Raw genomic sequence first — 26,808 nt, forward strand, 5'->3', positions numbered from 1 at the left:
TTCAATTGTGAAACCACTGCTTGATTAGTAAACGGATTAACAGACAATGTTTTTGTATGAGGGTCATTCTTCGGACTCGGTATTTCAGTCCCCAGACTTTTAAAGTGGTGGTTCACTAAAATTAATTGTTAAATGTTTTTGTTATTTGTATTTCCATCGAAATGAATAAAAATAATTACTGCATTTTAACAAATCTTTTAATAAAAGTCTGTATTCTTTCTATTTTGTACCCAGCATTTTGTCATGTCCCTGAGGCGCCTCAGGTGCACTTCACTCAATTTGTACATAGAAAAAATAAATAATGTGCGCATGTCTATAATTTGTAATATTATTAACCAGGAGTCCTCGAGCGTTGTCCCTCTAAAATACCGGATGATACTATTTTGGCCACAACACGGGACATCCCGATGTTATGATTTAACCACTGTTATACCACGGGTCTGTTGAATGCTTGATTCTGATTGGCTGATGGATGTTCTGAGGTGTGCAATTATTTTCCAGTAACCGCATGGCTATGAAGTAGTTACAGGTCTTGACCACATAACGGTTCCATATAACTTAACCAAATAATTTCAGTTATTTCAAAGAGCCCTACAGGCTACCACAACAAAATAACTGTTAAACAGAGACATTGAGAACATTGGATAAGAATGACAAATTAAGTCTAAATTTGTTTCAGTTTCGATTGAAAGTGTCCTTGGGCTCACTTGCTTCCTCTCAATTTCACTCTCATCACACACACACACACACACACACACACACACACACTGTACATGCTACCACCGCAAAATAACCATATAAACAAAGACATTGGTTAAAGTAAATCGGTTAAGAACGTCAAACAATGTCTATAATATCCTACATTTATTTCAATTTCGGTTGAAAAGCACCCTCGTCTCACACACACACACACATTGAGATGTGCAGAAAGACTCAATTCACTTATGTTTAAACAAATTTTTTAAAAGAAACCAACCTTCAGTAAATAAATAAATAAAAAATGTGTTTATGTGACCCATTTAAAATAATTTATTCCAAATCTGAAGCTAAATTCCACTGAAAAGGAGCATTTATCTACGACGTGCTCACCTTGCATTATGATAATTGTACATTAAATATAGAACATGACACACATTCACTGAATCAACATAAGCGAATATTTAACAGACATATTTATTGAAAACAATTGAAGAATTGTGCAGGACCAATGGAACAACCCAGCCTGTTCTAAACATAATTCAACAGTCATGACATTGTTGAAAATAATTAACAGGTAGACTAAGCCAAATCTACAAGAGAGAAAAAAATGCGCTGAAAAGTTGTGTGTATTTCACGACGTACAGTCATGCATTAGCCATTGATCTAATATGACAGCTGTTCAGTAAAGAACGTTAACCACTAACAGTTACGATGTAAAAAAAATAAATAGTAGCTATAAGATAGAAAAAATAGGCCTGTGATGTAGCCTACAATAAACTTAATGTATTCTAAACTTAAAAGTTAGTTTAACCCATTAAGTCATTTTCTAGGCTTACTCAAAAGCATACATTTTTTGATGAGCAAAATTATCACGACAACATGGTCCGGTGAAAGACAGGAGGCACCTGAGGCCACAATCCTGCAAAAATAACATCCAAGCATGCACAGATTTAAAGAAGACTCAAATGTGAAAACATCCGTAGGGACTTTCAGTCGTTTGTAAATCCGATTCACCTAAGTGATTTCATAACTACTTTGCAGAGTTTGCTTGTCTAGCGAGAGGACATTTTCCTGCGCGTGCCACGAGTGTGAGAGGGAAGAAGCACGTGCAGCCTGAGGTGAAATTAAACTCTGTATCTGCTCCAGATATCCTCTTTTTTAAATAATATTTTTATTATTAATTCTATTTAAAATATGTAACATTAATATGACAGTAATTTAAGTGCAGCCTCTGTAAAAAATATAAAGCCAAACGTAAATGTGTAAAAATTATGATCAGTTTAACGGGGGGAAATATTAACCGACTAGTAATTCCAGTGTCGACTAGCAGCATAAGAACCGTTTAGTCGACTAGTCTCGCACATCTCTAATTGAGACACGTTTTGCAACCAACAAATAGAGCTGCACCCACTTTTTATGTTTCATTGTATTTCTCCCTAATCAGCGTCACATTGCTATAATGGATAGCACCACACTACCCCTCCCCCTCTCTTTCGCTCACGCACACACACACACACACGCGCACTACTTTGTTACTCCAACTCTGAAAGCAGTGCATCCTCTGTTGCTAGTTCTAAAGTGACATTTTCGAACTAGCAAAGAAAGCTTGAGCTGTCTCAGAGCAATATACACTTGATCAGTACAACAGTTTTTAGATGATCTGAAATATCTGTGGGAAACACCCTCATTCCCCCCATCACACACACACTCCCACACACGTGGACGCACACATATGCATTATGCACACACTTACTCGAGAGCTAGAATTAGAGCCATCATGTCAGTCAACGGCATCTCAGTAAGGTTGAAAACAGTTGTTAAGGTATACATCGGAAATATGGCGACACTCACTGCTGCTGAGAAGTGCTTAAACTTACTGTGAGGAGGAGGAGGGCCAGGGGATGACTGCACACAGGCAGCCCCCAGTCGGGCAAATCAGCCAGAGAGAGATAAGACCGAGCCAGATGTGGCAGTTCGAGAGAGAGAGAGAGCCACACACAGCTGCCGTGTTTGTGTTTTGTGTATTCAGAGGAAGACGCTGAATCTGTGGTGGAAGAAAGTAGTTCCACTCACTAGAGTATTTTAGGGACGAAAACCAGGAAATGTCTTGAGATAAAACGATGTCTTAAACCGTGGTATAAGCGGAATAACTGATTCCGGCCCGTTGGATTATTGAAAAATAATGCACACCCAAGGTGCAACGGTCACGACGTGCTTTACCACCTCGGGTGTGCATTATTTTTCAATAATTCAATGGTCCGTTGTCAATTATTCCTTACACATATATATAGATATATAGATATATATAGAACTGGATCGCTGACGCAACTTTAAACTGACAGCAGGAAGTGAAGCCACCGGAAGTGTTCGAGCGGCCATCTTGGTATGCCCAAACTCTCATAGAGCGTCAATGGCTGACAGGCGAAAACACCCCCGTTTCAATGTGTCCGACCTGCTGATACAACAGTTGCGTTTTGCCCTCTAGTGACAATCATGTTTAATGTTTAATTTGCTCGTGAGGGAGAAGATATACGCGGATCGCGATGTCAGAGCATTCACCTGCCCCGGTGTTCAATCTATCAGTGCAGCACAACAATCACCAAAGGAAGCAGCAAAACTGTCCACAAGTTGTAATGTAAGTAGAAAAAGCTTTAATATCTGCTTTAGGGTGACAATATGTCCTTACCCCCAAAAAGGACTTTAAAAAATGTCAGACTGTGATTTCTAAATCGCTTTAAATGCCCAGGATTTGCCTGTTTTTATAGTGATGTGCTCTCTGTAGACATACATGGATACATGTCATAAATACGTGTTCGTTTGCCATTTAAACCTAGCGTATCAGTTTTATTTGAACCAGCTTTGCTTTGCGTGTCTCCCTCAATCTCAGCGCCCGCTGCGCGTGTGATAAAGGGAGAGAGCAAGCGTGCTCTTATTCAAGTGACCTCGAGAACAAGGCACTTTTTGATAAAAACATAAAAAAGTAACTCTGAACAAACACTTGGATGTTCACAATAAATAAGTCTGAACTGTCTGTTTGTGTCTTACATCAGTTTCAGTGAACTTGTTTACATTCAGCTGATCTGTTCGCTGATGAAGTTTGTTAGAGGTGGATACTGTTTGATATAGGTACATAACTCGCTCTGGCTTTCAAGAAACAGGAAAAATTCCCGACTTTACTCACGTGAAGGACGTTTGCATTGTAGGATGTACATGCAGATTTCAGATATAAAATCGATGATTGATTGACTAATGTTTACTCGCTGAAATGAGATGATTTCCTATTAAGTCAATAGGGACATTGGAATGTTTGGGCATAGCAATATGGTGGCACAGTGGCTTCACTGATATGACGTTATGAGCAATCCAGTTCTATATATATCAGTGGGTTTAACTGATTTTCAAGTTAACTGGTGACTTCTTTTTAACCTCCTCTACTCTAGGGCTGGATATCAGGGGCGTGGCCACAAGGGTGGCACGGGGTGGCTGCTGCCAACCTAAAAATGAGCGTTGCTGGGGTATCTGATGGCGTATCTGCCACCCCAGCATAAATATCCAAAAGTATTCAATATTAATGTTAGTATATAATAGTTGATGTTGACATTTTGTAGAGATTTATTCATGTCGAACTGCCTCAATTTCACCGAACACACAAATGACTATAGACCCACAGCGTGATTGTTTACAGCAGCGGCCAATCACGTACCTACTATTGCATCACATGTACAGTGTTTGGGCTCTCTTGTCCTCACACTTTTTGAAATAGCTTTCGTCAGGTATGTGTATAATCCAGATGAAACATCTCCAGTTTTTGACTAGGAGTTTCTATTTCATCTTTGTGTGTTTTGACTGGCGATCAGGCGCTGGAATGTGTTATATTGAATGTTCAAAATATAAGTGTTATTATAACAATATAAGTGTTTGTTGCGGCTGTTATCAGGGTTGTTTAGTGTCGGCAGTTTTTCCACAGCTCGCGCTCTTTTCCATGTCCCCCATTGTGATGACCTTCTCGGCCTTATTGTTTGTGTGTATGTAGTGTGTGTTGTATTTTTCTCTTTCTGTCCCTCTCTCTTAATCGCTCTCATGCATTGTGAACGCAACTCTGCAGGTTCAGTAATGTATATCTTTCTATTAAAGAAACAAAGACGAAAGTGATTAAATCAAAATAATACAAGACATGTTCACCTTGAACCTAAAATCGAGTTTTATTTTCTTTTCTTTTGGCAGCATTAACTATATTACCAAAACGTAACACAAACACAAATTCAATAAGAACTCACATTTGGCAGCATTATTTTGGGAACACAAGGGAATTTATTAGGCTTATTTATTTTGATTATTATTGTCTTTACATTTAAAATTGTCTTTAGTTCTTAATCTGTAGGCTAGTAGTAATTTTCCACCTGGTGTCATTGACGAATGCTTGCTTGATAGCAAACAGAGCCATTGGAGACAGTAAATGTGATATCGCAATATTTTTTACATATCGCCCAGCTCTAATTCCTAGTTGTGAGTGCTAACGAAGGTTACACCTCTTGCATCATCAGAGTTCATGTGAAAAAAGGTTGCATTCGAAGTGCCCTCCTCGCTTTTACGAAATGAGACCGCCTCTGTGACTTTGCATCCGACAAATGCTACCACTGGAGCACACAGCCTTAGAAACGAGACACACCCAGAGCTGCATGACAACACAGTGAAGTTTTAGCTGCCACATGTAGCATCACGGAAAAAACTCGCCACATGTCCTACCATCATCACATTTGTGTGCGAATTAACTATTAAGGAAATGACGTAACTTTAAGAGTCATGCGATTTTCAGCTCATTGGTCCACACAAGTCCCAGTAAGAACCTCTTTCCACCAGTAAGAGAACCTTTCGATCCACCCACTACTCCGATCTCCAGAGACCCATACTTCGGATGGAAAATGCACAGTGTGCATGATGCAAATGTTGTCACCACTTTCCCTTGCAACCTGTTAGCACTGAAAACCTTGTAAATAGGCAATGTGACAATCTGTTGAAACCAATTTAATCAAAGCTCCTTCACCATAGAGCTGTTCTTTTCTTGGTGAATCGAATCATAATCGTCATAACTTTCCACCCTCTCTCTGATACTTAGGATGAAATCTGCCTGACATGCTACTGAAGATGGAGTTTATTAAAGAGGAGTTTAAAGAGGAGAGTGAAGACGTCAGTATTTCAGAACCATTCAGACTGAAGAATGAAGATACTGAGGAACAAAGAGGTTGGTGCCCATTCTTGATTTTTATTTAATGACTGCTGAGGTGCATGATTTAAAAAGTTCACCCAAAATTTTTAATTCTGCCATTTACTCGCCCTCATGTCGTTCCAAACCTGTATGGCTTTCTACTTCTGTGGATAACTAGAGATACTTGGGTGTGATTTTTAATGGTGCAATTACCCTCTGAGAAAAAAAAAAAATGGTTAAACTGGTTTTATGGTAATCTGCACATTTCCCTATTAGCCACATAATCATATCACAATTGAACGTGTTGGCAGAAGTGTTTCTCAGCGATTATATGGATGCTAAGCCTACATTAGCATACCTGACAAAACAAATAAATAGGCTAAATAATAAAAACATTTGACTGCGGAAAAACTATTGAAATTTCTAATGGAAAATGCGCTCCAATGTACAGTGAAACAAAGTGCATGCCAGGAGCAGAATGATGCACTTCAATGTCACCAAAGCACTTGGAGTCACAGGTCGATCCTCCCGCTGCATTCAAAAATGCATAACTGTAAGATTAGAAATATTGTAGCTGTGTAACATCTAGTTAACATCATCCAACAGTTGGAGCCTTATTTCTTCTGCTACTGTTTATAAGAGCAATCCACTTTATGACAGTTCACAATTCACGATTTTACAATTGAAGTAAAAAATTAATATAATTTTTATTTTATTTTTTTTCAGAATTTGAGCAAAATGCAAATTATGGTTTTTCTTTAGAGTAAAGTTTTCTAATACACAAGATGGACCATTTTCACATTCCCGAGTTCACGAAGCGGAAGTCGTCATAGTTGGGTAAATGCAACTATGGCTGTTGCCAAGTGTATGTGTTTTTACAGTCCTTAAAAGTTATGCCTGCATTTATGTTTGGAGACGTTGACTGCATCGTCCATCAACGGTTAAATCTAAACTCAAAGGTTACAAGTTGCTAGCATTACCGAAATGGAAAAAAGAGGGCACAGTTAACAAATCTGTGTTGTACTGGCACTCCATCTGACTTCTAACCCTGTCAAACACACACTCGTGTTGGTTGTGATGTGTTATCATTCGGTACAGCTCAGATTTCAAAGCGTTTCAGAATTCCACCTGTGAGTGACCGCTGTAATTTCTCATCTTGAACACACTGTCCACAGACGAAAGTGCTTCCTCGTTAAATAGCAAAGTTATCTTCTTCGGGTTTAATTGCCTGAACCCGAGCTTGTAAAAAGTTCAGCTTCTTTTGGAAATTCATGGAAACACAAATCTGGACATTCTGTTTTAGAATTTGTGCAAATAGGAACACTGTAGTGGCACTGGTTATTACTGTTCTTCCCGATCGCCACCATAGTTTACCCAACTATGATGATTTCCGCTTTGCGAGCACGGATGTGTGAAAAGGGTCCATAGGTTAATGCTCGAAGTTTAATTAATAAGAGTTTCTTGTATACATTTTTCTCTGTAAGAAAAGATCACAAACAAATAAACCTTCAAAAAATAGTTGGCTACATTCAGGTGTAGGAAAAGCAATATGATTAAACTGAACCAAAAAATATGACTGGTTGCAGTCAAAACTTCTCTAACATGCACCAAAAAGGGTAATAATAATTAATGTAAAATAAAATGACATTAAACAGCAACTCTCATGTTGAACAAGGTGTTAAAACTACAAACTCGTAAATTATTGCCTCAATTACAAAATTGCTGAATCGACAAAACGAAAATAAGTTGGAAGTGATGAGGGTCAAAACACATAATAAGAGGTGTGAGAGCACTTCAGCAATGGAATAACATCACTTCAGCAATGAAATAACATCACTTCAACAATGGAATAACATCACTTCAGCAATGGAATAACATCACTTCAGCAATGGAATAACATCACTTCAGCAATGGAATAACATCACTTCAGCAATTAAATAACATCACTTCAGCAATGGAATAACATCACTTCAACAATGGAATAACATCACTTCAGCAATGAAACAGGACTTGGAAAAGATAACGTTTTCCCAGACTCGCTAGACACAGCACAGTAAGTTCACTAGGTAGACTGCATGCGATTTGCGGTGCTGAGTGTCCAGAATCAGGAGAGAAGTTGAGCTCTTCGGTGCTGCTTTGGACACTCTGAGCTCAGCAAAAAACACATTGGAATGCCCTCTAGATCCTATTTATATACACACTCGTTTGCAATATAGGCTTTTATGAAGCAACATAAAATAATGTAATGAAATAACATCTGTCTGACTTGATGAAAGTTACACGCAGTGTCGGAGACACAACTTTTTGTTCAGTAAATCTGGCTGAATCTAGACGATCTAAGAATGTTATTTTCTGCAGATTGTAATTTGTGTTCCATTCTGTGTAAATTATTTACCATTTGAATGTAAATGCGATCTTCCTCATGTAAATTAGATTTCATAAAGGTATGTTTATAATAGTTCGCAATGCCTCACTTATGATAAATATTTGATAGTTTTTGGCCATTATCACTGGTAAAATAGAACTCAATGTGGGAATATGGAGAACTTTATTTACTGAATAAAGCGGCAGGTCTGCATTAACAGTTTCCACCTGTTATTAAGATGCATTTCAGGTGATCCGATCACATGTGGTCAGCCCTAAATACAGATCTAAATGGGATCTAAAATGTTTTGTGATACGGATGTGGTCAAAAACACATTTGATCAGATAGCATTTGAGGTGTAAACACTAATCCGTCCTGTATGCGTCCCGGCAGCAGTGAAGCCCCACCCCTCACCTGTCAATCAACCGCTGTGTTAAAACAAGAGTTTAGGGGGCCTGGGTAGCTCAGTGGTAAAATACGCTAGCTACCACCCCTGGAGTTCCCTAGTTCGAATCCCAGGGCGTGCTGAGTGACTCCAGCCAGGTCTCCTAAGCAACCAAATTGGCCCGGTTGCTAGGGAGGGTAGAGTCACATGGGGTAACCTCCTCGTGGTCGCTATAATGTGGTTCGTTCTCGGTGGGGCGCATGGTGAGTTGAGCGTGGTTGCCGCGGTGGATGGCGTGAAGCCTCCACACGTGCTATGTCTCCATGGCAATGCGCTCAACAAGCCTCGTGATAAGATGCGCGGGTTGATGGTCTCAGACACGGAGGCAACTGGGAATCCTCCGCCACCCGGATTGAGGCGAATCACTACGCGACCACGAGGACTTTAAAAAGCGCACTGGGAATTGGGTGAAAAAAAAAAAAAATGCATTTAAACTTTTTGGCCGATTACGAGCGACTTTAAAAGGAATTAACCGTCCGATCAAAAAAAAAACCGAAAAAAAAAAAACCAGATACATCCACAATCACGAGAGCTTCACAGATCTGATGTGTCTGATATCAACACAGATGAGAAGCACGAACATCTGAAGCTCCTTCGTTTAATTAAATAATGGATAATTCTGCACGAGATGGTGCGTTTGTGCTTAGATAAAATTTCAGCCACATATGGGCGAAACAGTGCGCCGTTTTTTCGCACTTTCTTTGTCTTTTCTGACTTTGAGCTTTATTAGTCTAGTTTTCGCATATTAAATTATTAACAGTATTTACTCAAGAAGGAACTGAATGTCCAGATGATTAAGGGCATTTTACACAGTACATGGACAGCGATCTGGAAAGTATGCAGCACAAGCACAACAATGCTGCAGTTTAACGCAAAAGAGTGAAAAATCTTGACTCAATTACTGTTAATATTGTATTCCGTGTTGCATGTAAGTGATGGTTAAAAAACAGCAAACAAATAAAATTGCTTTTATATCGCCATTAAATTGTTTAACCATGAATATATCTCATCATAAATAAGCAAGATTGGTGGGCAGACATTGTTTCTGAAAAGATAAAATATTTTATTTCCATGGTCTATTTGAGTTCTAAACTGAAATGGGTAGATCGTGTTGAACTTGCTCATGATAAAGTAGATCTTGCATTAAAAAATAAATTTGGGCACATCTGGAGTATCCAGTCTATGTCAGCTTGAATTATGTAGAGTAGATGTCAAAATATTTTGATTCCTCATGACCCCTTTAATATTTGTATTGCACACATTATTATTATCTCACACCAGACTGTCTTAAATTATATTCTCTCTTAACAACACACTGGCAACTGACTATCAACCGACAGCCTGAATGTCAGTACAGTACAATACAATCTACTGTATGTTTTATATATACTATTTTAATTGTATAATGTGTATTCTATATCTTGTGTATTGTATAATGTATATTGTATATTATTATTTGTATATTGTGTTGTGTGTAATTATATGTATATTAGATTTTAAATTGTGTTGTGTAAATCTGATGTTTATTGTAAATTGGTATATGTCTCATCACTGTCACGACTGCTATGTTGCTCAGAACTGCACCCAAGAATTTCACCCACTATTGCACTTGTGTATATGGTTGTGTGACAATAAAAGTGATTTGATTTGATTAATGTTTGTTTTTACTACACATATCCTAAATTGAATAGGTGAAACTTGTGATATGGTTGGTATGAGTTCAATAGAAGATTAGTTTTATACTACAATCTACAGCCTCAGTGGACAATGTATATGAACCGTAATACTACAATACTAGGCCAGAGAACTGCACACAAAACTACAAACAAAAAATACAAAAAGAGAAGTTAATAATGATGGGGTTGAAATAAACTTTATTAAACAAAAAAACATGAGAAACATGCAATATAACAATTACAATAAACAGTTTCTTTAACATTTTCTTTGTCAGTAACGTTATAATATAGAGAAGGTTACACACTGAAAGGATTAGTTCACCCAAAAATGAAAATTCTCTCAACATTTACTCATTCTCATGCCATCCCAGATGTGTATGACTTTCTTTCTTCTGCTGAACACAAGACAAAATTTTTTAGAAGAATATTTCAGCTCTGTAGTTCCAAAAAATGCAAGTCAACAGGGTCTAAAACTTTGAAGATTCAAAAAGTAAATAAAGTCAGCATAAAAATAATCCATAAGACTCCAGTGGTTAAATCATGTCTTCAGAAGTGATATGATGGGTGTGGGTGAGAAACAGATCAATATTTAAGTCCTTTATCTAACTATAAATGTACTTTGTTGTTGTTGTTCTGATTTTCAGTGATTCACATTCTTGTGTATATCACCACCTACTGGCCAGGGAGAACTAAAAGGGAGGTATAAAGGATAAACCATATTTGCAGAACAGTCCAGTAGGTGGCGATATGCACAAAGAATGTGAGGCGCCAAAATCACAGAAGACCTTTTCCTCTTGTTAATGTACATAGGATGGAAAGTAGATTGCGTGAAAGTAGATTTTCAGTAAAAAAAAAAAAATTAAAAAAAAAGTTTAAATATTGATCTGTTTCTCCCCCATACTTATAATGCATCTTGAGATGTGGATTAGACCATTGGAGCCATATGGGTTACTTTTATGCTGTCTTTGTGCTTTTTGGAGCTTCAAACATCTGGTTACCATTAACTTGTATAGAATGGAACTACAGAGCTGAAATATTCTTCTAAAAACCTTCTGTACATTATGAACAACTAGACGAGTATACATTCATGGTGAACAAACTTGTGTATACAGTATAGTATTACAGATACAGATGTATTTTTAAATGATCCACTCTATTTAAACAGAAGAAAACACACACTAGGGAACCTCAAACTACATTGTTATAATATGTTCAGAAGTCTTGAAAATTAATAAACATGTTACAGTACATCTATAGCAAGTAAATAACTTTGCCAAACAGTTCACAGTAGGGCTGTGTGATATGTAAAAAATATTTTTGCGATAACTGCCTTAAAAAATATCGCAATATCCGATTACTTTGTCAGGAGGGTCAGTGAATGTTTTTGCTTATTTATTTTGCTTTAAAAATGTTATTCATTAATTGAAACACGAAAAACATAAAGACATTTCTAAGTTCAAATTGCACTTTAAACAAAACGAAAAAACAATAAAATAACGACGCGATCAAAAAATCTTATATAACCACCTCCCCAAATCCAAACATTTACCGTCTCCAACAGCTCAATTAGCATCATGGAATCCCCAATGCATGCCGACCGTGAGGAAATAAAGCGCATTAAACTCACAGCACCTCCTGAGATGATCGGAGATAATTTGCAGCATTCTCATAGGCGACATTATACTTGCAAACAGTTTTCACATGAATGAAACAGAGAAAAAGAGTGAAAACACTTGTTCCACATGACAGGCTCATGCTGCACGCCTCTGAACAAACAGTGAATCAGTCACAAGCATAGACAGCTTTTCTTTTGTCTGTTCTTAAAAATAAAGTGTATTTCTTCAAGCGCATGTCTTCGTGACTAACAGCATTTCCCGCCTGTTGCTGGTAGATGAGCAAAATTACATTTGGACGAGGAGCTTGTGAACTGGATTCAGCCTCGTCGTATTTTGCGGGTGGCAGGTGCTAGTTTCACACCCTGGTCACTGTTTAATATATTTGCCGACTTCCCAGATCCATGGTTTTGCCATTTCCCGATATTGTCGATTATCATCTGTTCGCAATCGACATCGCCGATATCCGATTACATCGTCATATCGCCCAGCCCTAGTTCACAGTTAAACATGCATCCAGACTGCTCGCCTGTGGCATCTGTTTTCAAAGTGCTTAAACTGGTTGCATAAAGTACTTTTGTAAAGGCAAAATATTCTGAATTGGCAACTTCAAAATGCTTCTTGCTTCTCTATGAATCTGAATAATAATAAGCATAATATGGAAATAAATGATCTATCTTTAATATACACTATCTGTTTTTAGAATACATCATAACTGATTATGCAGCAAGGATCTCTTTCATGGTTTAATCCGTTAACATTTCAGTGCCTTTTGTCAACATTAAGCAGCCAGTTTTAATGTTACTGCTGATTATTGACTTACACTAGTGATAGTTCACCCAAAAATAAAAATTCTCATCACTTACCTTCATTCTGTTGCAAACCTATATGACTTTCGTTTCTCAGTGGAACACAAAAGATGTTAGGGAGAATTTTAGTTTGTCACCATTCATTTTCATTGTATGAAAAAAAAGATGCAGTGATGGTGACTGAGACTAACATTCTGCTTAACATCTTTTAATCCACAGAAGAGAGAAATTCATACAGGCTTGAGGGTGAGTAACGATGACAGAAATGTCGTTTTTTTTAATGAACTCCCATTTAACTACCTGTTAAAGAGATATAAAGTAGTCCCCGGTGAGATTTAGGTTAGATTGTTGTAAAACCGAAAGTGATGACCAGTAAATAGCCTATGGGGTTTCACACGCGACCCTGCTATGGGAAACCGCACATGCTCTTTATTATCGGCTTCTCAGTCTACATGGGTATAGGCATCATAATAATAACACGGCTTACAAGATGAGATATAATTAAAACATCGTTATTTAATAACTCCAGAGTAAACCGCTTTAAGTTTTATTTTAATTTGAGTTGTGTTGCACCACTTAATTTTAAATACGGTTTAACAAATCAAAGATTAAGCTTTTAACCTGTGATTAAAATGGTCACCTCTGATTAATTTAGTCTGCCATGATGGATTCTGAATTTAGCTGTAGATCATTAGTACACGGGAACGATCAAGGAGGTTAAGAAAATGTCACAGCAGCATGTACAATGTCACAAACTTTAAAATGTGGCATCATAATTTAAGAAAAAAAAAGGACCTCACGGGTCTCGGATCAACCACCTCCACTCGTCAGAGCCACTATTGTGGCCAGATATTAACAGCCCATGCTGCTGACTGAAACAAGTATAAAGGACAAAACATACTTCATACAAGTACCAACGTGAAATCGAGCGTGAAATTGAGTTTGCATAGCAAAGTGCGTCTGCGTTCACGTACTTGCGTAGAGTATGTTTGGGCCTTAAGCAGTAACGATCACCTGTCGCTTGTAACCACTCTTGTTAAATGCTGAAATTACACTATACTCACACTTCTCCTCTAGAGACCCGTCTCTGTCCGGTGTCTGCATCCAAAGGATAGGGAAGCGGGTAATCGTACCTTCACCAAGACGAGCCGCCGCACTCGCACACCGAATTTGAAAGCACACATTTCAACCAACTGGTCCAACATTTCGGACCATAACAAACAGAAATAATATGCTAAACATCTCTCAGAGGATTATGTTTAAACAAGGTTAAAAGTTTGGTGCAACAAAGTTATCAGATAAACCTTGATTTAATCGAAATTGACGATTAATCCTTGTTGATGCGACCACCCCTAAGCCTAATTCTTTATAAGGCTATCCTATAGAGATATTTTGTTTAAGCCTACTTGTTGTAAAGGCTATTAAAAAAAAAAAAAAAAATTAAATAATATATTATACAAAATATTACTGGCTTCTAGCGGGTGAGGCAACGTTTTTCTTAGGTAGACATTAAGCAGTGGAAGTTGGTGCTGCGAATTCATTTTCAATCAGAGGGGCAGATGGAACTTTGTCACTTATTCCAGGAAAAAGCCACTGAACATGAAAATTAACCTTAAGTATAAAAAAGATCGCAGAAATAAATACTTGACTTCTGTTGCTTTTTATTTTTGAGATGGTTCACTGATTTTATTTCACATTGATCCCTCTTGTATTGATGTTTGACTCATTTTTTCATTTTAGTGCTGTTGGAAGTGAAAGAGGAAATTAAAGCTCAGAATGAAGTGGAGGAGAAACATCAGACACCTGATCATTTCTTAAGTGGTGATGAATCTTTCAATGGCTTACAGACAGAAAATAAATTCTCACTTAAGAGGACTCGAAGAACAAAAACAGCAAATTCTTTCTCCTGCCCTCAGTGTGGAAAGAGTTTCAGACATAAAGGAAACCTTAATATCCACATCAGAATTCACTCTGGAGAGAAGCCTTTTACGTGCACCCAGTGTGGAAAGAGTTTTGCACACAAAAGAAGTCTGAAAGAGCACATGAAAATTCACACCGGAGAGACCCCATACACATGCATTCATTGTGGAAAGAGTTGTATACAAAAAGGAAGCCTTAATATCCACATGAGAATTCACACAGGAGAGAAGCCGTTCACCTGCCATCAGTGTGGAAGGAATTTCATAGACAAAAATGCCCTTAAGGATCACATGAGTATTCACACTGGCGAGAGGCCTTTCACATGCTTTCAGTGTGGAAAGAGTTTCAGACTTAAAAGAAACCTTAATATCCACATAAGAATTCACACTGGAGAGAAGTCTTACATATGTCCTCAGTGTGGAAAGAGTTTCAGACATAAAAGAAGCCTCAACATTCACATCGGAATTCACAGCGGAGAGAAGCCTTACAAATGTCCCCATTGTGGAAAAAGTTTCTTAATAAAAGGGAGTCTTAAAAGGCACATTAGAGTTCATACTGGAGAGAAACCTTTTGCATGTCTTCAGTGCGGAAAGAATCTCTCAGACAAAGCAAGCCTTAAGGATCACATGAGAATTCACACTGGCGAGAAGCCTTTTTCATGTCTTCAGTGTGGAAAAAGTTTCACAATTAAAACAACCCTAAGAACTCATATGAAATGTCATTCAGGAGAGAAATTACACCACTGTTCTCAGTGTGGCAAGAGTTTTTCACAGCTGACCAATTTAAAACAACACCAGAAAATACATACTGTTGTAAAAGCTCATGTGTGCTCAGAGTGTGGTAAAGCCTTTGTCCGTACCGGCAACTTGAAACGGCACCAAAGGATTCATGCGGGAGAAAATCGTTAATTGTTCACATTGTGACAATAGATTGGCTTATCCAAGACTCCTTAAGTCTTGTGCTGTAAGTTGATTACAATTTTTAATCACAGATTTTGATAATGGTGAAATATGACTAATATATATATACATATATATACATACACACACAGTACTGTGCAGAAGTCTAAGGCACATAAGATGTTTCACAAAAACATTTGTCTTAAGATGGTTATTTATATCTTTAGCTTTAGTGTGTCATTAGAAAAAATACATTTTAGACTCCCAAACATTACTTTTGCAAATAGAATAGAATAGAAGAACAGAGAGCCCTTCAAAGGATGGCATGGTCCCCACAAAGCCCCCTACTGAAGATTGAGTCAGTCTGGGATTACAAGAAGAGACAGAAGCAATTGAGACAGATGAAATTGATAGAAGAACTGTGGCAAATTCTCCAAGAAGCTTGGAACATCCTATCTGGTAATAATCAAGAAAAACTGTATCCAGGTGTACCTAAGAGAATTGGTGCTGTTTTGAAGGCAAAGTTGGTCACACAAAATATTGATTTAGCTTTTTTTAGGTTTACTGGACTTTGTATGATGTTAATTGATAAATGAAAACTATTTATGGCATTATTTTTAGACATCCTCACTATGCAAAATTTTTCCCAAGTGCCTAAAACTTTTGCACAGTGCTGTGTGTGTGTATGTGTATGTATGTATATATATATATATATATATATACACATACACTTCTTTTCCTGTCAAAATGCATTTCTTTCTTTCTTAAGGAGGAAAACAAAATATGTAACAATAATGCTTTATTAACATTTTCCAAGAAAAGCCTTCCACAGAATTAAGATAGCAATGCACTAAAATAGCACCAATTCAAGTAACTTGAACAAGTCTAATTGGGAGGTTGACGAATTGAAAGAACTAGTCTACCCATAGGTTGCATATTCATTACAATGGGTATTAAATCTCTTAAAATCCACAAGATTAATCAGCAGGCAGACTGTGGCTATCCGCTTTGTTACAGCAGTCGTGAAGCCGCGTTCATGATATGCGTCTGCACCAGGGTTAAGCGCTGCTTTGAAATCCACATGAAAAGCGTTTGCAGACAAAAAATGTCTCATTCTGTATTTTGGTGATAGTTAAGACTTGACATGCTTGTGTGGTCATTAAAATGTGCCTTAGGCTGAAAAATACTTGATTTCTGTCACAAGTTCCATCTAGGCTTGTTTTGTATAACAAATAACGTTAAGAGCTCCTTTCCCCATCACTTTATCACTGAAACTAATTCGCTACTCTGTTCGCGTTATGTCACAACTACTGAAGCAAGTGTATAAGCTTTAAGGCACAAATGACATAAGGACTACCCCTATCACCGCAGACTGACGGGCTAACTGAGCGGTTTATCCAAACAATGAAACTAATGCTAGTGCTAAACATAAGTTTGTCTCCCAGACAGGCACTGATTTGGACCAGTGGCCCCTGTATCTGCATCCACTATGTCTATTTAGATTACACTTTTAGGTAATCTAATCAGATTAATTTTGGATTACTCATTGGATGTTTTGATAAATCTGATCATTAATTTGAAGTGTATTATATACCAAATATATTAACTTTTCTATAAACATAAGTAAACATGAAATCCGATAGCAACTCGCTATTTTTCAATTGTGTAAAACAAAAGGTACTTAAAGGGTCATGAAAAACAAACACTATATTACCCTAGAGGGAAGACAATGACTACATTTACATGCACATCAATATTCATTTTTTTTAATCAGAATATGGCTACATTAACTTTGCTGATGCTTCATGTTTACAGTGAGCCATTCTGTGCTGTCCAAGTGAGACAGTCTGGACCATCCATGATAAAAACCTATGAGGTTTTTGTAGAAATTGCTGGGCAGCTTTTACAGGAACCTCAATGGCAGTCATAAGATGGAGCTTTGTGTAGCCATATCAGGAACCTCTGGAATGGCTTTATAGGAACCTCTGGGGAGGCCATGATAAGAATATATGGGTCAGCCTTACAGGAACCTTTGGGTCAGCTATGACAGGAACCTCTGTGGTGGCCATGACTCTCTGGGCAGCCGTAATAGTATGCTCTTGGTTAGCCATCACAGGATACTTTGGTACAGCCATGGCAGAAACATTTGGGGCAGCCATAATAGGAACCTATGGATCCGACATTACAGAAACCTTTAGAGAAGTTGTGACAGTAACCTCTGGGCATCCGTAGCAAGAAGCTTTGTGTGGCTGTAACAGTAAGCACTTGGGCAGCCATCACAGGAAACTTTGGGGCAGCCTTGGGAGGAACCTCTGAGTGGCCAGGACAGGAACATCAGGGTGGCTGTGACGGTATTTTCTGGTGCAGCCATGGGAGGAACCTCTTGGCCATGAAAGGAACATTAGTGCATCTGTGGCAGGAACCTTTGGGGCAGCCATTATAGGAACCACTGTCCTGGCCATAATTAAAACATAGAATTTTACAGAATCAACTGGGCAGCTTTTGCAGGAACCTCAAAGGCAGCCATGGCAGGGAGATTTGTGTGGCCATGGCAGGAGCCTCTTGGCTGGGCTTGATATGAACATATGGGTCAGATTTACAGGAACCTTTGAGGCAGTGGTGACAGGAGCGTCTGGGCGGCCATAACAAGAAACCTCTGAGCTGTCGTAGCAGGAGCCTCTGTGCGGCTGTGACAGAAACCTCTACAGTGGCCTTCATAGGAACCTCTGGGCCGGCCATGATAAAAAGCTTTTTACAGGCAGCTTTTACAGGAAACCTCAAGGGAAGCCATGACAGGGAGTTTTGTGCAGCCATAGCAAGAATCTCTGGGCGGCCATCATAAGAACGTCAGCCTCTCAGGAACCTTTGAGGCAGTCGTGACGAGCGTCTGGGCAGCCATAGCAAGAACCTCTTGTGGCTGCATCTGGGCAGTTGTGACAGATACAGCTGTATAGCTTTTACAGGAACCTCAAGGGCAGCCATAGCAAGAACCTCTTCGTGGCTGCATCTGGGCAGTTGTGACAGATACAGCTTTACAGCTTTTCCAGGAACCTCAAGGGCAGCCATGAGAAGGAGCTCTGGGCAGCCATAGCAGGAACCTCTGTGCACCTGTGGCAGAAACCTCTGGGCAGCTGTGATGGAAGCTTTTAGGGCAGCAATGACAGGGAGCTCTGGGCGGCCATGGTAGGGATCTCTTTGGCATTTTGGGAATGTCAATGAGTGGCCTCATTGTGGAGAGATGGGCAAATGGTGCAGTCCCATTCAGTGGCAACCAGTCAAACTGTATACAGTATGTACACATCCCTAGACAAGCAATATTGCTAGTCACAAATATTGCTGTCTCAGTCCAAGGTGCCAGACTCAACCCGGGCTTGCCAGCCTCACCAGGCACAAAGGCTGAAGGAATGAAGAGGCCACACATGTCAACCCGCCAGACGCAAAGCTGACATAAAGAGAAAAGAGGGGGCAGCCGTGACAGGGAGCTTTTTTCCTCTGTTTCGCCACAACTTATGCAGTGACCTGAAATAAGAACAGAAATAAGGTTTATTGTTTAAATACATTTCACTTAATGCCACAATTAAACAAGGTTTTATATATAATTTTACATTTAATACCATATATAAGCAAGTTTAAACAACATAAAACAAATTGTACAAAAATGGAGGCAACCTTCTAAAAGAAAAGAATTTGACATTTTAGAACTTAAGAAAGCAGATGTCATAAGGTATACACATACAATTTGTCATCTGTGCAGTGTATATGGATTGATAATATGACATAAAATCATTAGAAAGCTATGGTGGCCAGGAAGTGCACAACACAGCTAAATGAGCAAAGCAAATAAAAGCTGATAACACAATGGAAATAAGCCACAACACAGTGGAAAAGCCAGGGCACAACGGAATTAAACCACAACACAGCAAAATATTTTTAGGCTGTTTGTACATGATCTGATAACCAAACTAAACTAAGCGCTATTATTTTAGTTGGACTTGTGATAGAAATCAAGCATTTTCAGTGCTTTTTAATTACCACTGAAGCATGCCAAGTCTTAACTATCCACTTTTCCCGTTGAATTCAAAGCGGAGCTGGACACTGGCATTGACACTCTGACGCGAATCATGAACGCAGCTTCGAGATTGCTGTAGGAAAGTGGATAGTCACAATCTACTGGCAGATTCGTGTTGTGGAGGATGAGAGTGGAAGAGATTTAATGCCTATTGCAGTGGATACTAAACCTATGGGGACTAAATCCATCTTTACACAGCAAAGGAGGCACAGAAGCTGCATCTGAAGTGACAATTAGGTGTATTTTCACAGAGCAGGAATAAGTGCATTTACACAGCAGTTGAAAATGCATCAATAATGTTATGAGATGAATATTAAAAATGTAAAATGATGAATATAGAAATATGAAATGAATAAATACTCCAATGGGGACTAGTTCTTTCAATAAGTCAACCTCCCAATAAGATTTTGGGAAATGTTTAATGTTACTTGAATTGGTGATATTTAATGCATTTCTATCTTTATATTGTGAAAGGCTTTGTTTTGAAAATTTTAATAAAGCATTATATTGTTACATTTTGTTTTGTTTTCTTTCCTAAGATGGAAATGGTGTCAAATTTCAGCTTTTTTAAAATCTGCGATTAATTGCAATTAACTACAAAAAATATGTGATTAATCGCAATTAAAAATTACATCGAATGACAGCCCTAGTAAATATTATCTTCAAAATTGTTTTTAGTTGATCTTAGGCTCAATACCTTAAACCAGTCATGGCGAAGTATCTTCTTGAGACCCATCCGCCGTTTTGGCTCACTCTGCAGGAGAGCCTGAATAAATTGGCTGCATTCTGTGCAAAGAGATGAGAGGGACTGATTATTATCATAAACACCTGCTATCTTTAATCTTGTTTTTCTAAGCTGTAAAATTTCTGCATCATCCATATGACCGTCTTTTATGCAGATTTTACTTTTCCTGTTTGCTTTCTTTGTTCTGTTTAACAATTACAGTTGGTTTTCTTTGGTGTTATGAAGATCTCACCTCTTTACAAGCCATCCTTTGACCAGCACTTGGCATCCATCATGTGCAGGTCAATGTCATGTGGATAATACCCACAGACCATCAGGAAGAGGAGCGTTCCCAATGACCAGACGATCGCTGGCTTGCTATTGTATTTGCCCTTCACTGAATATTCTGGAGGGCAGTACCGTTGTGTGCCTATAGGAAAGATTTTTTCAGATGTGTCTGTTTTTTACTCTGTTAATTAGCATGTTGAAAAATAAATGATGTGTGTGTGTGTTTTTAAACAGTGGTTCATATTCGATAGAACTGAAAAAGTTAGCTTGGCTCTGTCTGAAAATGTTACATTGTCACTAGAGTTTAATCATATCAAATCTAATCACTGTATTGACACTCCACCATATACACTATATGGCCAAAGGTTTGTGGACACCATGTGTGCTTGATGAACATTTGATTTCAAAAACTTAGGCATCAATTTCCCCCTTTGCTGTAATAACAGCTTCCACTCTTTTGGGAAGGCTTTCCACTATACTGTATGTAGTAACATGGCTGCATGGATTTACTCTCATTCAGACACAAGGCTATCAGTGAGGTCAGGAACTGATGTTGGTCGATGGGGCCTGACTTACAGTTGCTGTTCCAGTTCACCCCAAAAGTGATCAGTGGGGTTCAGGTCTGGGCTTTGTGCAGGCCAGTCAATTTCTTCCACGCCAGACACAGTAAACCATTTCTTTATGGATCTCACATTGTTCACAGGGGCATTGTCATGCTGGAACAGAAAAGGGCTATCCCCAAACAGTTGCCACAAATTTGGAAGCACACAAAGCCAAAGCCATTACATAAAGAAACATTAAGATTTTTCTTTACTGGATTTAATGGAGTAACCAAATTTGTTAATTAGAAGTTTATGTCCACAAACGTTTGGCCATATAATGTACATGTGTAATGGTGACATACAGATGATTCAAAATGTCCCAAACAACAGCTTTGAGGGATAACACTCTCCAGTGAATGTCATGTAGGCACTCTTCCTAAGGAGGTCCCCACATCCGAAGTCAAGCAGCTCCACCTTTTGACAATGAGGTTCTCAAGCTTGATGTCCTGGTGCAGCACTCCAAGACAACAGCATATATATCAGCAGCTAGCACAGCCTGCCTTACGACAGACCATGCTAGCCCTTTATACAGTCTGTGTTTGTGGCGCTGCACAAAGCCGAACAAATCCTCATAGGGTGAGGGACGCTCAAGCACCATGATGTAAAATTCAGCCTGCTCCTCCCAATCCAGCAGCTGAATTATATTTTATTTATTTTGCCGTTTATGCAACTCAAATTGTGCATACAAAAAAGAAACATTATCTTACATTTAGCTGAAAAACGGAAAGGATGAAGCCAATGCTTATATTGGCACAGCTGGGGCCCCTATTGCCCAGGATGGTCAGAGCCACTTCTGTGGGAAGGGGTTCAGGATGATCAGAAAAGAAAAAAGACTATTATTACGATAGCTTATAAGGATTTAGTCTTTGACCAGCTTTTGTCGATGGTAGTTTGTATAATCAAACTCGTGTAGCATGTGGTTAACGTTCATATAAGCTTACTATGCTTATGTACTCCTCATAAAACTTCCTGACCAGTTTCACAGCCACCTGATCTACAAACCAAGAAATAGGGATTTGTGTGAGAAATAGTAACAGTTAACATGAGTGTAGAGGTCAGTTCATTTCAATAATCTTGAACAGACTTGTAAAGTTTTGTGCATTTGTGAATTTAAAAGTAGCCTTTGTAGAGGCTTTGGTCCGTCTAAACGGATCAAGCGGAAATGAGATACATTAAGAGGGACTGTAGAGAATAGAGTGAGAAAAGAGGTTGAGACAGATGATATAAGTAAATAACACTGACACATTCAAGCCATCCTTGAGGCGAACCCCTTTGTAGACGGCTCCAAACCCTCCTCGTCCCAGCTTTTTGCCAATATGATATCAGCTGAAAATGTCTGTTAAAAGATAAATAATGCAGTTGACAAGAAATTTCAAACAGTGACATGCCACACTTCATCTACAACTATATTAAACAACAGATTATATATTGATCTTGTTCCTCAGTCCACATTTTTTCCACTTTTTGATGTGAATATTAACTGAAGCTCCTGACTTATATCTACATTACTTTATACATTACACTGCTGCCACACGATTGGCTGATTAACTAATTGCATGAATAAGTAGATGTACAGGTGGACCTAATAAAGCGGCTGGTGAGTGTACAGTGCATCCGGAAAGTATTCACAGCACTTCACTTTTTCCACATTTTGTTATGTTACAGCCTTATTCCAAAATGGATTAAATTCATTATTTTCCTCAAAATTCTACAAACAATACCCCATAATGACAACGTGAAAGAAGTTTGTTTGAAATCTTTGCAAATTTATTAATAATAAAAAACGAAAAACAAATCACATGTACATAAGTATTCACAGCCTTTGCTCAATACTTTGTTGAAGCACCTTTGGCACCAATTACAGCCTCAAGTCTTTTTGAGTATGATGCTACAAGCTTGGCACACCTATTTTTGGGCAGTTTCTCCCATTCTTCTTTGCTGGACCTCTCAAGCTCCATCAGGTTGGATGGGGAGCGTCGGTGCACAGCTATTTTCAGATCTCTCCAGAGATGTTCAATCGGGTTCAAGTCTGGGCTCTGGCTGGGCAACTCAAGGACATTCACAGAGTTGTCCCGGAGCCACTCCTTTGTTATCTTGGCTGTGTGCTTAGGTTCATCTTCCAACAGGACTACGACCCTTCGCCCCAGTCTGAGGTCCAGAGCACTCTGGAGCAGGTTTTCATCAAGGATGTCTCTGTACATTGCTGTATTCATCTTTCCCTCGATCCTGACTAGTCTCCCAGTTCCTGCTGCTGAAAAACATCCCCACAGCATGATGCTGCCACCACCATGCTTCACTATAGGGATGGTATTGGCCAGGTGATGAGCGGTGCCTGGTTTCCTCCAGACATGACACTTGCCATTCAGGCCAAAGAGTTCAATCTTTGTTTCTCATGGTCTGAGAGTCCTTCAGGCGCCTTTTGGCAAACTCCAGGCGGGCTGTCATGTGACTTTTACTGAGGAGTGGCTTCCGTCTGGCCACTCTACCATACAGGCCTGATTGGTGGAGTGCTGCAGAGATGGTTGTTCTTCTGGAAGGTTCTCCTCTCTCCACAGAGAAATGCTGGAGCTCTGTCAGAGTGACCACCGGGTTCTTGGTCACCTCCCTGACTAAGGCCCTTCTCCCCCGATCGCTCAGTTTGGCAAGGTGGCCAGCACTAGGAAGAGTCCTGGTGGTTCCAAGCTTCTTCCATTTACAGATGATAGGGGCCACTGTGCTCATTTGGACCTTCAATGCTGCAGAAATTTTTCTGTACCCTTCCCCAGATCTGTGCCTCGATACAATCCTGTCTCGGAGGTCTACAGACAATTCCTTGGACTTCATGGCTTGGATTGTGCTCTGACATGCACTGTTAACTGTGGGACAGGTGTATATAGACAGGTGTGTGCCTTTCCAAATCATGTCCAATCAACTGAATTTACCACAGGTGTACTCCAGTCAAGTTGTAGAAACATCTCAAGGATGATCAGTGGAAACAGGATGCACCTGAGCTCAATTTTGAGTGTCATGGCAAAGGCTGTGACTACTTATGTACATGTGATTTTTTAGTTTTTATTTTTAATAAATTTGCAAAGATTTCAAACAAACTTCTTTCACATTGTCATTATGGGGTATTGTTTGTAGAATTTTGAGGAAAATAATGAATTTAATCCATTTTGGAATAAGGCTGTAACATAACAAAATGTGGAAAAAGTGAAGCGCTGTGAAAACTTTCTGAATGCACTGTATATAGGCCTAAATATTTTTATGTTAATGTTAGTCAATAAAAATACAATTAACATTTATATTTGTGTTTTTTTATTTTAGTTCTTGAAAATTACATTTACCTCACATAATTACAGTAATATATTATCATTTGATAATAAAGATGCTTCATGTGTGTGGACCAGTGTTGGGTGTAATGCATTACTAATAATTAATTACTTTGATGAAATTGCTTTTTCATTGAAAAAAGTAAATTTAGGGATTACTCTTAATTTTTCAGTAATTTAATTACAGTTACTTCTGATGTAATTGTGTTAAATACTGTATAGACTCTAGAACAATTGTTAATTTAAAATCGAAATTTAACATCTAATGTTAAAATGTATGTTTTCTAATTTAACGCTGCCCCCTTAAATTCTTTGGCCAATTCAATAATTATTTATTTTATATGATTTATTTGAAAAAAAAAAAATTTAAAGAAATGTTTCATGTCTATCCTTGTATTTTTTCCTCTGGTTGAGGTTGATCAGGATTTTAGAAAGTAATAAGTAATGCAATTACTTTTCAGAAAGAGCAATTAGTACAGTAAATTAATTACACTGTAGAAGATGTAATTAGTAGTAATTAATTACTTTTTTAGAGTAACTTACCCAACACTGGTGTGGACCATATAAGTTTAGTTACATTAAATAAAAACAGCACAATATTCTTAGTCTGAGCAAAATATTATAGAATTTTAAAATGTTTAAAAAAGTAATGGGTCATCTTGCTTTTTCTCTTTTTGTGCTGACAGTGTGTGTCTGAATGTAACTCCAGAAGACTGCACTACACACATATACAGGTGCATCTCAATAAATTAGAATGTTGTGGAAAAGTTAATTTATTTCAGTAATTCAACTCAAATTGTGAAACTCGTGTATTAAATAAATTCAATGCACACAGACTGAAGTAGTTTAAGTCTTTGGTTCTTTTAATTGTAATGATTTTGGCTCACATTTAACAAAAACCCACCAATTCACTGTCTCAAAAAATTAGAATATGGTGACATGCCAATCAGCTAATCAACCCAAAACACCTGCAAAGGTTTCCTGAGCCTTCAAAATGGTCTCTCAGTTTGGTTCACTAGGCTACACAATCATGGGGAAGACTGCTGATCTGACAGTTGTCCAGAAGACAATCATTGACACCCTTCGCAAGGAGGGTAAGCCACAAACATTCATTGCCAAAGAAGCTGGCTGTTCACAGAGTGCTGTATCCAAGCATGTTAACAGAAAGTTGAGTGGAAGGAAAAAGTGTGGAAGAAAAAGATGCACAACCAACCGAGAGAACCGCAGCCTTTCGATTGTCAAGCAAAATCGATTCAAGAATTTGGGTGAACTTCACAAGGAATGGACTGAGGCTGGGGTCAAGGCATCAAGAGCCACCACACACAGACATGTCAAGGAATTTGGCTACAGTTGTCATATTCCTCTTGTTAAGCCACTCCTGAACCACAGACAACGTCAGAGGCGTCTTACCTGGGCTAAGGAGAAGAAGAACTGGACTGTTGCCCAGTGGTCCAAAGTCCTCTTTTCAGATGAGAGCAAGTTTTGTATTTCATTTGGAAACCAAGGTCCTAGAGTCTGGAGGAAGGGTGGAGAAGCTCATAGCCCAAGTTGCTTGAAGTCCAGTGTTAAGTTTCCACAGTCTGTGATGATTTGGGGTGCAGTGTCATCTGCTGGTGTTGGTCCATTGTGTTTTTTGAAAACCAAAGTCACTGCACCCGTTTACCAAGACATTTTGGAGCACTTCATGCTTCCTTCTGCTGACCAGCTTTTTAAAGATGCTGATTTCATTTTCCAGCAGGATTTGGCACCTGCCCACACTGCCAAAAGCACCAAAAGTTGGTTAAATGACCATGGTGTTGGTGTGCTTGACTGGCCAGCAAACTCACCAGACCTGAACCCCATAGAGAATCTATGGGATATTGTCAAGAGGAAAATGAGAAACAAGAGACCAAAAAATGCAGATGAGCTGAAGGCCACTGTCAAAGAAACCTGGGCTTCCATACCACCTCAGCAGTGCCACAAACTGATCACCTCCATGCCACGCCGAATTGAGGCAGTAATTAAAGCAAAAGGAGCCCCTACCAAGTATTGAGTACATATACAGTAAATGAACATACTTTCCAGAAGGCCAACAATTCACTAAAAATGTTTTTTTTATTGGTCTTATGATGTATTCTAATTTTTTGAGATAGTGAATTGGTGGGTTTTTGTTAAATGTGAGCCAAAATCATCACAATTAAAA

At 38.6% G+C, this 26,808-nt stretch overlaps 1 protein-coding gene across 8 annotated transcripts in view; it reads left to right on the forward strand.

Moving 5' to 3' along the window:
• The window catches only part of LOC127442888 (gastrula zinc finger protein XlCGF26.1-like), a 202,061-nt gene that overhangs the window by 88,263 nt on the left and 86,990 nt on the right, over positions 1-26,808 (forward strand). For 3 of the 8 annotated variants that reach the window (XR_007897544.1, XM_051701202.1, XM_051701196.1), the window contains exon 2: positions 5,816-5,941. The exons of 3 other annotated variants lie outside the window; for them this stretch is intronic. Coding sequence is in view for 3 of the 5 variants with exons in the window: in XM_051701196.1 (XP_051557156.1) it covers positions 5,833-5,941 (109 nt within the window). In the remaining 2 variants the exon portion in view is untranslated. Of the gene's footprint in view, positions 1-5,815; positions 5,942-13,032; positions 13,060-14,553; positions 20,682-26,808 lie in introns of those variants that run through there. 2 more of the 8 variants (XM_051701209.1, XM_051701210.1) reach the window with 2 other exon arrangements.

The sequence above is a fragment of the Myxocyprinus asiaticus genome, chromosome 6 (assembly GCF_019703515.2).
Source record: "Myxocyprinus asiaticus isolate MX2 ecotype Aquarium Trade chromosome 6, UBuf_Myxa_2, whole genome shotgun sequence".
NCBI lineage: Eukaryota > Metazoa > Chordata > Actinopteri > Cypriniformes > Catostomidae > Myxocyprinus > Myxocyprinus asiaticus.